This window comes from Rana temporaria, chromosome 7 (genome assembly GCF_905171775.1).
Source record: "Rana temporaria chromosome 7, aRanTem1.1, whole genome shotgun sequence".
Lineage (NCBI taxonomy): Eukaryota > Metazoa > Chordata > Amphibia > Anura > Ranidae > Rana > Rana temporaria.
In genome coordinates this window covers 195589089-195602682 of record NC_053495.1, presented here as the reverse complement: position 1 = coordinate 195602682, position 13594 = coordinate 195589089, and the positions used below count along the sequence as shown (strand labels likewise).

At 46.6% G+C, this 13594-nt stretch overlaps 1 protein-coding gene across 1 annotated transcript in view; it reads left to right on the top strand.

Annotated features, from left to right (window-relative positions):
* The window catches only part of DYNLT5 (dynein light chain Tctex-type family member 5), a 21349-nt gene extending 12455 nt beyond the window's left edge, over positions 1-8894 (top strand). The window contains exons 2-5 of the mRNA XM_040358631.1: positions 516-639; positions 3990-4081; positions 5165-5289; positions 8460-8894. Of these exons, the coding sequence (XP_040214565.1) occupies positions 518-639; positions 3990-4081; positions 5165-5289; positions 8460-8663 (543 nt within the window). The 5' untranslated portion in view covers positions 516-517 and the 3' untranslated portion in view covers positions 8664-8894. The remainder of the gene's footprint in view (positions 1-515; positions 640-3989; positions 4082-5164; positions 5290-8459) is intronic.
* Positions 8895-13594: the final 4700 nt, after the last annotated feature.

The following is a 13594-nucleotide window of genomic DNA, read 5'->3' as shown; positions in this document are numbered from 1 at the left end:
ATTTCAAGCATGCGCACTGGGACACCCCCACGGACGGCGTCACGACGTATTTACATAAAACACGCCCCCATTACATCCATTTGAATTCCCCGCCCTTACGCCGCCAAAGATACACTACGCCGCCGTAACTTACGGCGCAAATTCTTTGAGGATTCGGGAAAAAAAAAAAGTTACGGCGGCGTAGTGTATCTTAGATACGCTACGCCTGGCGGATATATGCGCCGCGCTACGTGGATCTGGCCCTATGTCTTCTATAGCACTATAATGCTCATTAATATAAATGTATTATTGCAATGCAGTGGAACACTTTGGTGAATCGGCCCTCATTGTTACCCGGAATCTCCCTGGGGGGGACACAGAGGGGGAATCTCCCCGGGGGGGGACACAAACGGCAGTAAAAACCTAGCAGGGGTTCTAATTCTAGCACATCTTTGGCTTTAGATACACTCCAAGTCAGAACTTCATGTACTTGTTTCATTCCCGGGATCTGAGAGATGTCATTGCTCTTTTCACAGAGATGTCAGAAGCCGCCAAGGACAAGGCTGCCCGCCTGCTGAAGAAGAGGGGAAGCGTATCATCACTTGGCAGCCATGACGTGAGATCCAGGGACAACCTGAACAAGCCCAAGGAATCCCGAGAGTGAGCGGGCAAACCTTCTCTGTATTGGGCATCACTCCCGATTTCTGCACCACAGATGGTGGGGCAAGAAGAGGTGGTGGCTTTTCAGATAAGGGGGCGGGGCTATGTTTGGGTATATGGGGGCCCTTGTGGTTGCCCCCCTATTTGCTGTAGGTGGCCACTAGACCCCTCTTCCTCCAATAGTTCCAGATTCTAGGGACATTCTCTGCATTACTTAAAAGGCTGAAACAAAACACTTGTAGGTGGATTCAGAAAGACTTAGGCCGGCGTATCAGTAGATACGCCGGCCTAAGTCTGAATTTGCGTCAGCGCTAATTTAAGCGTATTCTGGAAACCAGATACGCTTAAATTAGGCTCAGATACGAGCGGCGTAAGTGTCTTACGCCGTCGTATCCTAAAGTGTAATTTTTAGGCTGACCACTAGGTGGCGCTTCCATTGCGGTCGGCGTAGAATATGTAAATCACTAGATACGCCTATTCACGAACGTACGCCCGGTCGACGCAGTACAGATACGCCGTTTACGTAACGCATTATCAGGCCTAAAGTTATTCCATCAAATAGCTGGAATAGTAATGTTAAGTATGGCCGCCGTTCCCGCATCGAAATTCGAAAATTTTACGTCGTTTGCGTAAGTCGTCCGCGAATATGGATTTGCGTCCACGTCGAAACCAATAGGACCGTGCGGCGTACTTTGCTGCAATGCACACTGGGATATGTAGGCGGACGGCGCATGCGCCATTCGTAAAATACGTCAATCACGTAAGGTCACCCCCCATTACCATAAAACACGCCCCCTCAGCTAAATTTGAATTAGGCGCCATTACGCCCGCCCGATTTACGCTACGCCCCTGTAACTTAGCAGGCATGTACTTTGTGAATTATGTACTTGCCTCGCTAACTTACGGCGGCGTAGTGTAAACACGATACACTACGCCGCCGCAACGATACGCCTGCCTACCTGAATCTAGCTATTGGACTATTTAGAAAAAACTGCTGTTGGAATTGCCCCAGCATTCACACATCCGCCACAAATAATCCCCCATTTAAATATGTTTCCTATGATCGTCAGCTCCATCTACTGGCCATATTTGTGGTATTTTCCTGATATTCCTCAATCAGGAAAATACTGCATTGTGGCCACTAGAAGGAACTGAAGATCTACACAATGCAGGGAGATCATGGCTGGGGAGGGGGTGGTCTGGCAGCAGGCTGCTGTACAGAGCTTCCTGAAAACATTGCAGCCTCCTGCCTCAGTACTTCTCTCAAGAGCCCTCAGCCCTGATTGTAAGCACAGAAAATGCCGATACAGTGGCTGCTGGTGTTTTTTTGTTATAGGGGGGGGCGGCAAAAACAACATAACCAAACCCCCCCTGCCAGTCGGTACCGCTGGCACTTACCCCATCTAGACAGTGGGCATCGGCAGGCATTCGAGAAGTGACAGGGAACGGGGGAACCCGAGAAGCGGCGGGATCGGGCATCTAGGCATCGTCCAGCAGCTCTTCTCCTCCTCTTTTCCCCAGTGCGGCCAGTAGGATCGCCTGTGCTTTCAGCCAATCGGGTGACGGGTATCAGACCCGCTTCCCGATTGGCCAGCAGGAGGATCGGTGTTGCAACAGCGAATATTCATTCTCTGTTGCAACACACCTGGGTGGGTTCCAGACGCAATGCTCTGCGCTCCGAGCCCACCCTATTTTGAAGCTTATTAGAGCCTCCGGCTCTAATCAGTGCTTCAAAAAACACCCCCGCCATAGGAATTCATGTGCCCGGCGTCCTGAAAGGGGCCGGGCGCATGGATAAGGAGGGCGGAGGCGCATGGATAAGGAGGGCGGAGGCGCATGGATAAGGAGGGATGCGGGGCCCATGTGCTCACAATGGACGGGCCTCCCCTGTGCTGATGTAAGTATGCATAACTCCTCCTCTCTGGAGGAATTGTGCAAATATCAAAATGCCTTGATAGGCGGGTGTAGGTCTGGAGGAGTGGGCATTCCTGAGCTGGCTGTATTTGTATGCAGACCTCTCTAGCCACTTAAGACCCGGACCAAAATGCAGCTAAAGGGCCTTGCCCCTTTTTGCGATTCGGCACTGCGTCGCTTTAACTGACAATTGCGTGGTCGTGCGACGTGGCTCCCAAACAAAATTGGCGTCCTTTTTTCCCCACAAATAGAGCTTTCTTTTGGTGGTATTTGATCACCTCTGCGGTTTTTATTTTTTGCGCTATAAACAAAAATAGAGCGACAATTTTGAAAAAAAATGCAATATTTTAAACTTTTTGCTATAATAAATATCCCCCAAAAATATATAAAAACAATTTTTTTTCCTCAATTTAGGCCGATACGTATTCTTCCACCTATTTTTGGTAAAAAAAACTTGCAATAAGCGTTTATCGGTTGGTTTGCGCAAAATTTATAGCGTTTACAAAATAGGCGATAGTTTTATTGCATTTTTATAATTTTTTTTTTTTCTACTAATGGCGGCGATCAGCGATTTTTTTTTCGTGACTGCGACATTATGGCGGACACTTTGGACAATTTTGACACATTTTTGGGACCATTGTCATTTTCACAGCAAAAAATGCATTTAAAATGCATTGTTTATTGTGAAAATGACAGTTGCAGTTTGGGAGTTAACCACAGGGGGCGCTGATGGGGTTATGTGTGACCTGAAGTGTGTTTACAACTGTAGGGGGGTGTGGCTGTAGGTGTGATGTCATCGATTGTGTCCCCCTATAAAAGAGATGACACGATCGATACGCCGCCACAGTGAAGAACGGGGAAGCTGTGTTTACACGCGGCTCTCCCCGTTCTTCAGCTCCGGGGACCGATCGCGGGACTCCAGCGGCGATCGGGTCATGCGGTCCCGGAGCTTCGGACCGGGTCCCGGGCACGCGCCCACGACCCACGGCTGGGTACTAGTACAGGACGTACCTGTACGTACATGTGCCCAGCCGTGCCATTCTGTCGACGTATATGTGCAGGAGGCGGTCCTTAAGTGGCTAGGTAACGTCCACGTGTGATGCTGAGCCTCTATAATTGAAAGAACTGAAATCCAATGAATGAAAGAAGGAGGCCAGGGAGAGTCAGGCTGGGGAGGAAAGTGCTTGATCAGTGATGGAGAACCTCGGCCCCCCAGATGTTTTGGCACTACATTTCCCATGATGCTCTTGCACTCTGCAGTGTAGTTGAGCATGATGGGAAATGTAGTTCCAAAACATCTGGGGTGCCAAGGTTCTCCATCACTGGGCTAGATTATGCTGGATGTCCTCCAGCCAGGAAATGAGGCTGAACAGATTGTACAATCACATTGTAGCTAGATTTATGAATAATCATTTCTTGATTGTGTTTTATTGTAGCTCTATGAGCACGGTGTCTTATATCGATGAGCCGGGACACCATGATGACGTACACCGTCCGGCCGTGCAGATGGAAAATACGTATCAGTTAGGTACGATCGTTTGTATTGATCTGCATTTAAAGGTTCAGTTGTTTGGCTGCAGATAGATTCTGGTGATTATCGATATCTTATGCCGCGTACACACGACCGTTTTTCGGGTTCTAAAAAATGACGTTTTTAAGGGTCTAGAAAAAACAAAGTTTTTTTCAACCCAATCATTAAAACGGCCTTGCCCGTTTACCCAGGAGCCCCGAGACTGCAGCTGGGGGCCACCATCTTGAATGTAATAGCAGACTCAGAGCTGTTACTCCAGTGACACTCTATAGTAGTGATGGTGAACCTTGGCACCCCAGATGTTTTGGAACTACGTTTCCCATGAGGCTCATGCACTCTGCAGTGTAGTGGAGCATCATGGGAAATGTAGTTCCAAAACATCTGGGGTGCCAAGGTTTGGCCCCCTAATCTACATACAGGACGCACGGGCACCCCCCCCCCCCCCATCCATGAGTGTGGCCCCCTAATCTACATAGAGGGAGCGGGACACCACTCCCCCCATCCATGAGTATGGCTCTCTAATCTGCATAAAGGGCGCACGGGCGCCACCCCACCGTCCATGAGTTTCGCCCCCCAATCTACATACAGGGTGACGGACGCATGAATTCAAATGAGGCTTTTATTTTTTTGAAGCACATGATTAGAGCAAGAGGCCTCAAAAAAGAGTGGGCTCAGGATGCAGAGCACTTCGCCCCAAGCCCACCCAATTCGTACCAACCCAATTAATATTCGCTAATGTCTTCCCGATTGGCCGAGAGGAGAAGTGATCCTATTGGCCGCCGAGGAGGAGGAGGGAAGAGACACAGGGGACGCGGCCGTAAGGCACCAGGAGGAGGAGACGCCCTCTGGAGGAAGCACTGCCGGCAACCGAGATGGGGTTGGTGGTGGTTGAATTGTTTGCCGCTCCCCCCAAAAAAAAATATACCACCAGCCGCCACTGCAAGTGAATATAAAATCCTATATAGAAAGGAATTTTACTGCAAATCAACATTACAAATATGAGATCTTTCTGCGCTTTTACTTGCAGTTGTTTGAAGTTGGTGACAGGGCCTCTTGATGATAACTATTTCTCTGTTGTAGGCCCCGGGAGGCGCTTTCCTGTAGCCACAGTGAACAATATTCTGAAGGACGTCCTGACCAGTTATCTTCAGGAGGAGAAGTATGAAGCCGAATTATGTAGACAGATGACGAAGACCATTTCAGAGGTGAGACCCGCAGAGAAAGTAAATGATCGGGGGGAGATCCCAAATTCATTAAACTCTTGGCGACCAGCCGCCATCATTATACTGCGGCAGGTTGGCACGGCTGCGCAAAACTGCCATAGGTGAACGTCGGGCGCTTTAAGGCCCAGAATTCTTGTACACTGGGCGTATCTCTGCGGCGGCGTAACGTATGTCATTTACGTTACGCCGCCGCAAGTTTTTCAGGCAAGTGCTTTATTCACAAAGCACTTGCCTGTAAAGTTGCGGCGGCGTAACGTAAATCACCCGGCGGAATTTAAATTCGGCGGGTAGGGGGCGTGTATCATTCAAATGAAGCGCGTCCCCACGCCGAACGAACTGCGCATGCGCCGTCCGTAAAATATCCCAGTGTGCATTGCTCTAAATGACGTCGCAAGGACGTCATTGGTTTCGACGTCAGCGTAAATGACGTCCAGCCCCATTCACGGACGACTTGCGCAAACAACGTAACTTTTCAAATTTTGACGCGGGAGCGCCTCATATAGCAGGGGAAACTTTACGCCGGGAAAAGCCGAACGTAAACGGCATAACTTTATTGCGTCTGCTGCGCGTACATTCGGGAATTCGCGTATGTAGCTAATTTGCATACTCGACGCAGATTTCGACGGACCTAGCGGGCAAAAAAAAAAATGCACTTAAGATCCGACGGCGTAACACTTACGCCTGTCGGATCTAAAGGATATATATGTGTAACTGATTCTAAGAATCAGACGCATAGATACGACGGGTCAGATTAGGACTTACGACGCCGTACATGGCGCTGCGCCGTCGTAAGTCCTTTAAGAATCTGGGCCTATTAGCTCTAGGGGGGGGCGCGCTTTCCCACAGCTTGACGCTGAAACCGATGCACGTGGCCGGTGGCCGCAATGTCCACTGGTGTTCTGTCAATATCTCCAACCCATCAGAAACTCCAACCACGTCACTTCCGGTTTATTTAAAACCTTAGTAATCTGAGATATTGACGAATTGGTGGTTGGACACAACACTGACAAATAGAGTCCGGTACAGGAAGACTGAGCTGTTTTGACAGCACAGCGGCTAATGAGGACAAAGTTGTCCTCGCCTCGGAGGCGGCCATTTTGTTGGCTGGTTTTGGAGCGGAGTAAGACTCTCCACTCATAATATCCTGCACCGGTTGCCAGCGTTGTGTCCAACCACCAATTTGTCAAAAACCCAGATTACTGCTGGTTTTAAAGAAACCGGAAGTTAAGCGGTTGGAGTTTCTGATGGGTTGGAGAATTTGACAGGACACCTGCGACCCACGATCACTCCTCAGAAAGCCAGAATGGGAATCTGTCAATGTGATCAGGAACAGCAATCTCTCTACTCCTCCAGTCAGTCCTCTCCCCCCACAGTTAGAAACACCTCCCAGGGAACACATGTAACCCCTTGAACGCCCACTAGTGTTAACCCCTTTCCTGCCAGTGTCATTTATACAGTAATCAGCTGTATAAATGTCCCTGTCCCAAAAAAGTGTCCAATGTGTCCGCCGCAATGTCGCAGTCCCGCTAAAAATCGCTGATGAATGAATGAATGAATGAATGAATGAAAAAACTTATATAGCGCGGCACATGCGAACTGAATCGCTTCTGGGCGCTGGTTGTTAGTGTCTCATGCCATCAGAAAAGCAGGGTTTTGATCTGCCTTCTGAAAGACAGGTGGTTTTGCTCCAACCGAATGCTGGTTGGTAAAGCATTCCATAGCCTGGGACCTTGGAAAGCAAACCTTCTTTCTCCTTTGGACTTGTATTTGGTTTTTGGAACCTTGACCAGATTTTGGTCGGTGGATCGCAGAATGCGGTTGGAATTGTGAGGTTTGATCTTGTCGCATAGATATCTTGGAGCCTTCCCATGGATGCACTTATGTGTCAGGCAGAGTGCTTTGAATGCAATTCTGTCTTTCACTGGCAACCAGTGAAGGGATCTCAGTGAAGGTGAGATTGATTCCCATGATTTTTTCCCAGTTTCCCAGCTGATCACTGCTATTACTAGTAAAAACAAAAATTATAATAAAAATGCCATAAATCTATCCACTATTTTGTAGACGCTATAACTTTTGCGCAAACCAATCAATATTGGGATATTTATTGGGATATTTTTTTTTTTTTTTTTACCAAAAATATGTAGAAGAATACGTATCGACCTAAACTGATGAAAAAATATATTTGGGGGGGGGGGGGATATTTAATTTAGCAAAAAGTTAAAAATATTGGCCCAGATCCACAAAGATCTGCCTATCTTTAGGCAGGCGTAGCGTATCTCAGATACACTACGCCGCCGCAACTTAGAGCGTACTTTCCGTATCCAGAAAGAATTTGCGCCGTAAGTTACGGCGGCGTAGTGTAAATGTGACGGCGTAAGGGCGCGCAATTCAAATGACTAAGATGTGGGCGTGTTTTATGTTAATTCAACTTGTCCCGCGTAAATTACGTTTTTTTTTAACGGCGCATGCGCCGTCCGTGGGGGTATCCCAGTGCGCATGCTCGAAATCACGTCGCAAATAGTCAATGCTTTCGACGTGAACGTAATTTACGCAAAGCCCTATTCGTGAACGTTTTACACAAACAACGTAAACGACGGAAAATTCGACGCTGTCCCGATGTCCATACTTAACATTGCGTACGCCTCATAGACCCAGGGGTAACGTTACACCAAAAAAAGCCTTACGGAAACAACGTAAAAAAATGCGCCGGGCGGACGTACGTTCGTGGATCGCCGTATCTAGCTAATTTGCATACTCTACGCGGAAATCAACGGAAGCGCCACCTAGCGGCCAGCGTAAATATGCACCTTAGATCCGACGGCGTACTAAGACGTATGTCAGTCGGATCGAGCCCAGATTTAGGCGTATCTTGTTTTGTGGATACAAAACAAAAGATACGACGGGGCATCGTAAAACTTACGCGGCGTATCAATAGATACGCCGCCGTAAGGTCTTTGTGGATCTGGGCCATTGTGTTTTTTTTTTTTTTTTCAAAATTGCCGCAGAGGTGATCAAATACCACCAAAAGAAATCTCCATTTGTGGGGAATCGTGTTCTTTGAATGTTTTGGTGTCTGTAATGTGTACTGAATCCTCTCCCAGCTCTCTTTTCTTTCCACCATATTAAAGACTTTCTCATTTTCTGACTTCCAGGTAGTTAAAGCCAGAGTGAAGGACCTGATGATCCCGCGATATAAAATAATCGTCCTCATCTACATCGGACAGCTGAACGATCAGGGGATGCGGGTTGGCAGCCGGTGTATCTGGGACCCGGCGAACGACACCTTTGCCTCCTACACCTTTAGGAACAGCTCCCTGTTTGCTCTGGCTAATGTCTACGGCGTTTATTACGAGTAGGAAGAAGGCGCTGCAGAGAGGATCGCTAACCTGGTCGCCGCAGTGCCTGCTGGGACTTGTAGTTTCATGATCAGTTGGTCCCTTTTCCTGCCTCTAAACTAGAATGTGTTTCAATTTAACACTGGGAACCAGAGGATATTTACAGAGATTATTCTCTTTGCTCATATCTGTTGGTTTTTGCCTTTTTTTTTTTTTTTTACAAGTATATTTATTTTGTGAATATTATGAACAAGCAACAGTAAAAAAAAATAACATTTTGATTGAAGAAAAAAAAAGTCTCTGTCTTTATTCCTTGTTTTCATTAGGCAAAACCGTTATTTTATACATACAAGTAAAACCTTGGATCGCGAGCATAATTTGTTCCAGAAACATGCTTGTGATCCAAAGCACTTGTATATCAAAGCGAATTTCCCCATAAGAAATAATAGAAACTCAGACGATTTGTTCCACAACCATTTTTTCATAGGTCCTTCAGTTTATAGTCCATATAAAAAGATTATAGCAATGTGATTGGTTGTGTAACCATAAAATGTCCATCCACAAATAGAAGCCTCCACGAGGGGATTAGAAGCAAAATCCAGCAGGAGCTCCAGAGTATAAAAGAGAAGAGAGGCGCCTCTAAGTGTAGCAATATTGTTACATTTAATGAAGGTACAACATTTAGCAACTCACATGGATGATGATTAAAAGAGGCTCATCTAAGTATGCAGGGATCCGGGGTAAAGCTGTCGACATAGACCATCTTCCATACCATCGGCTCTCACGGCTGTCAGTCTGCATTTGTGATCAGGAAGACTACCCTGCAGTAGAGCGATCTGAAAGCGAGGCTTGAACCGCTCGTGGAGCGCAGTGTGGAAGGAATGACATTGATAGCGGTGCGGGGGATGGTCTATGTGGACAGATTTTCCCCGGATCCATGCAGTCTTAGATGTGCTTCTTTTAATCATCAACCATGGCGCCTCTCTTCTCTTTTATACTCAGTTGTGACATGACGCTACTTGTATATCAAGACATCTTTTGTATATCAAGTCAAATTTTATAAAACAATATGTTGCTTGTCTTGCAAAACGCTTTCAAACCAAGTTACTCTCAAACCAAAGTTTTACCGTAGATAGATTGGTGAGTGACCCCTGCTGGGTTTTTCTGCTGTCTGTGCCCCCGTTATATAGGAATATACTCTCTCCATTGGTCCTGTCATCATTTTCACTAGGGCTGAAAGAGGGAGAAACTAAAAAGCGTAGAATTTTTCACGTTTAACGTCGTTTGCGTAAGTCGTTCGCGAATAGGGCTGGGCGTCACTTACGTTCACGTCGAAAGCATTGGCCTCTTGCGGGTTAATTTGGAGCATGCGCCGCTCGTAAAAAGCGTCATTTACGTGGGGTCACATTAAATTTACATAAAACACACCCACATCTTCCACATTTGAATTAGGCGGGCTTACGCCGGCCTATTTACGCTACGCCGCCGCAACTTTGGTTTGAGAATAAGGCACTTGCCTGTCAAAGTTGCGGAGGCGTAACGTAAATAGGATACGTTACGTCCACACAAAGATGCGCCATTCTATGTGAATCCGGGCCAGAATGAACAAGGTGCATGTAATCTATCCAATCCAGTTCACCGCTGACCTGTTCCTGGTGGAGTCAGTTGCTAGTTTGTGTAAGGGGAAATTATTGAATAAAATGTATGGATCCCAAGTGATCTCCCTACTGCCTGTAGAGGGTTAGACCCGTAATCTGTCACTAGTCACATTAATAGTTGTGTCAATACTTCCTGCGGTCGGGATATTTGCTACAATGTGTATTAATGTGTATTTAATGTGTGTGCAGCCATTTCTCACCTTGAGCGCAAGTAAATATTATCTGTCTATACGTTGAGTCCACAATACGTCAGTTGCTTCGTAATTCTAAAGGACTCCGGTGCTAACGTAAGGCTTTACATTCCTGCTGGTCATACGAATACATAGTCATAGAAGGGGCAAAAATACTTTCCTGGAGGAAAACCTCCACCTCTGGTCACATGACCAATTGGTCGAATTTTGCACCATTAGTGGGCCGCAGCAACGGCCGATTTTTGTGCTGCAATCAAATGTAATCACTCGCTTACTGGGCACTTCTGGAGCTTTCTTTTGGTGGTACTTGATTACCTCTGCAGTTTTAATTTTTTGTTAAAATTTAAAAAAAAAGACCGTTTAAAAAAAAAAATACAAAACTATTTTATATTTTGTTATAAAATTTTGCAAACAGGTAATTTTTCTCCTTCATTGATGTACGCTGATGAGGCTGCACTGATGGGCACCGATAAGGCGGCACTGGTGGGCACTGAGAGGTGGTACTGGTGGGCACTCAAAGGTGACATTGATGGGTGGTACTGAAGGGCATTGATAGGTAGCACTGTGGAGCACTGAAAAATTGCCACTAATAAGTGGCACTGATAGCTGGCAGTGATGGGCACTGATGGGTGGCAATTATGGGCACTGATCAGCACTGGTAGGTGACACTGATGAGGCACTAATTGGCACCACTGTCAGGGCATTGATAGGTGGCACTCGTGGGCATTGATAGGTGGCACTGTTTTGCACTGGTGGGCACTGGCAGGCGGTACTGGTGGGCACAGATGAGGCGGATGTGCCTCTTCCCTCTTCCTCAGATGCTTGCACAAAAGCCGGTGATCGGCTTTTTTTCCTTCTCACACTGTCAGCGTGAGGAGAAAAAAAGAAGATTCCCGGCCACAAAATTTCTGTAGCAACATGAAGGGAAATTGAAGCCTTGGTTGGTCAAATTTTGAAATCAATGGTGGCGCAAAACGCGGATCACAAAGCGCACAAAATTTCAGGTGACCAGATTTATAATATGAAATCCGGGGACATATTTTTTTTTTCTAGTAATGGCGGCAATCAGCGACTCTCTGCCTGTCGCCGCCACCGCCCACCTCAGAGCCTCTCAAGTCTTACACTCCGGGCCCCGGCTACTACTGGGTGGGGAGCGGAGGAAGATCACTCTGCCAGGGAAGGCAAGGAGATAAGCAGGCAGGCGGCTGGCCAGGACTTGAGCCAAGGCAGAAGAACATGAGAGCGGAGATGAATAAGCATGCACCCGAAACTGAAGAAATATTCCCTCCGCTCCGACCAGCACATGATCACCAGAAAGAGGCTCAGATAATGAAAAAAAATACACCCCCCTAAGCTAGTTGGAGCGGCGGAGGGGGGTTGTGTAATTTAGATTTTGTTTATTAATTTTGCACTGACTTTCTTTGAAATTGCCCCAGCCCATGTTCAAATCCAATCTGGGGACAAAACCAGGGACAGACTTGGTCTGGGGACAGTGTCCTCAATCCAGGGACTGTCCCCTGAAACCTGGGATGTCTGATCACCCTTCTCTTAACCCTCTTGTGTTGTGTTGTATTGTAACTGTATTGTATCCCTTTACACTGTAAAGTGCTGCACAAACTGTTGGCGCTATTTCAATCCTGTATAATAATAATAATTATACATGCTAGATCATTTGACTAGTCAATACTCTAGCACAGCCCTCTCCCCTTTTTGGGAGTTTCCAATTACTCGCAATGCTGACCCAGCTCGTTTGCCCACAGCAGCTACATAATCCTTATGTAGCTGCTGGAGGGAGGAGTGAGTGTATATAGGGCGTGTCATTTGAGTGACAGCTCTGATTTTGTTCGGGTCTGCTGAAATCACATTCAAGTTGGTGGTGCCCATCAACAGAACGTTTGAATATCTACACTATCTACACAAAGACATGCTGGTAGGTCAATTCGATCCTGTCCAAATTGGCCCAGTATATATATATGTGTGTATGACTGTGTGTCCCAAGCGTGACGAGATCCTATGGGGTAAGTGACCGCACCAGCCAGGAAGACACTGGCTGCAAAAAAGCGCCTAGAGGCGATTCAGTTCGCATGTGTAGCGCTATACAAGTCAGTCATTCATTTTACGGGTAAATAATATAAATAAAAAATGTTAAATGCATAATCCTGTGGGATGATTTTTTGTCTGGTGACAGGGTCCCTTTAACCACTAAAGGACCGCCTCCTGCACATATACGTCGGCAGAATGGCATGGCTGGGCACATGTACGTAAGGTAAGTCCTGTACTAGTAGCCAGCCGCTCCCGCGACCCGGTCTGAAGCTCCGTGAATGGGACCGCGGATCCCGCGGACCCGATCGCCGCTGGAGTGTAAACACGGCTTCCCCGTTCTTCACTGTGCCGGCTGCATCGATCGTGTGATCCTTTTTATAGGGAGACACGATCGATGACGTCAGACCTACAGCCACACCCCCCTACAGTTGTAAACACACACTAGGTGAAACATAACTCCTACAGCGCCCCCTGTGGTTAACTCCCAAACTGCAACTGTCAGTTTCACAATAAACAATGCAATTTAAATGCATTTTTTGCTGTGAAAATGACAATGGTCCCAAAAATGTGTCAAAATTGTCCGAAGTGTCCGCCATAATGTCGCAGTCACGAAAAAAATCGCTGATCGCCGCCATAAGTAGTAAAAAAAAAAAATTATAAAAATGCAATAAAACTATCCCCTATTTTGTAAACGCTATAAATTTTGCGCAAACCAACCGATAACGTTTTTTATATATTTTTGGGGGATATTTATTATAGCAAAAAGTAAAAAATATTGAATTTTTTTCAAAATTGTCGCTCTATTTTTGTTTATAGCGCAAAAAATAAAAACCGCAGAGGTGATCAAATACCACCAAAAGAAAGCTCTATTTTTGGAAAAAAAGGACGCCAATTTTGTTTGGGAGCCACTTCGCACGACCGCGCAATTGTCTGTTAAAGCGACGCAGTGCCGAATTGTAAAAACCCCTTGGGTCATTTAGCAGCATATTGGTCCGGTCCTTAAGTGGTTAAAGAGTGACTCCAGTAAGTATCATCATTACCTAATTCATCAGTCTGCAAA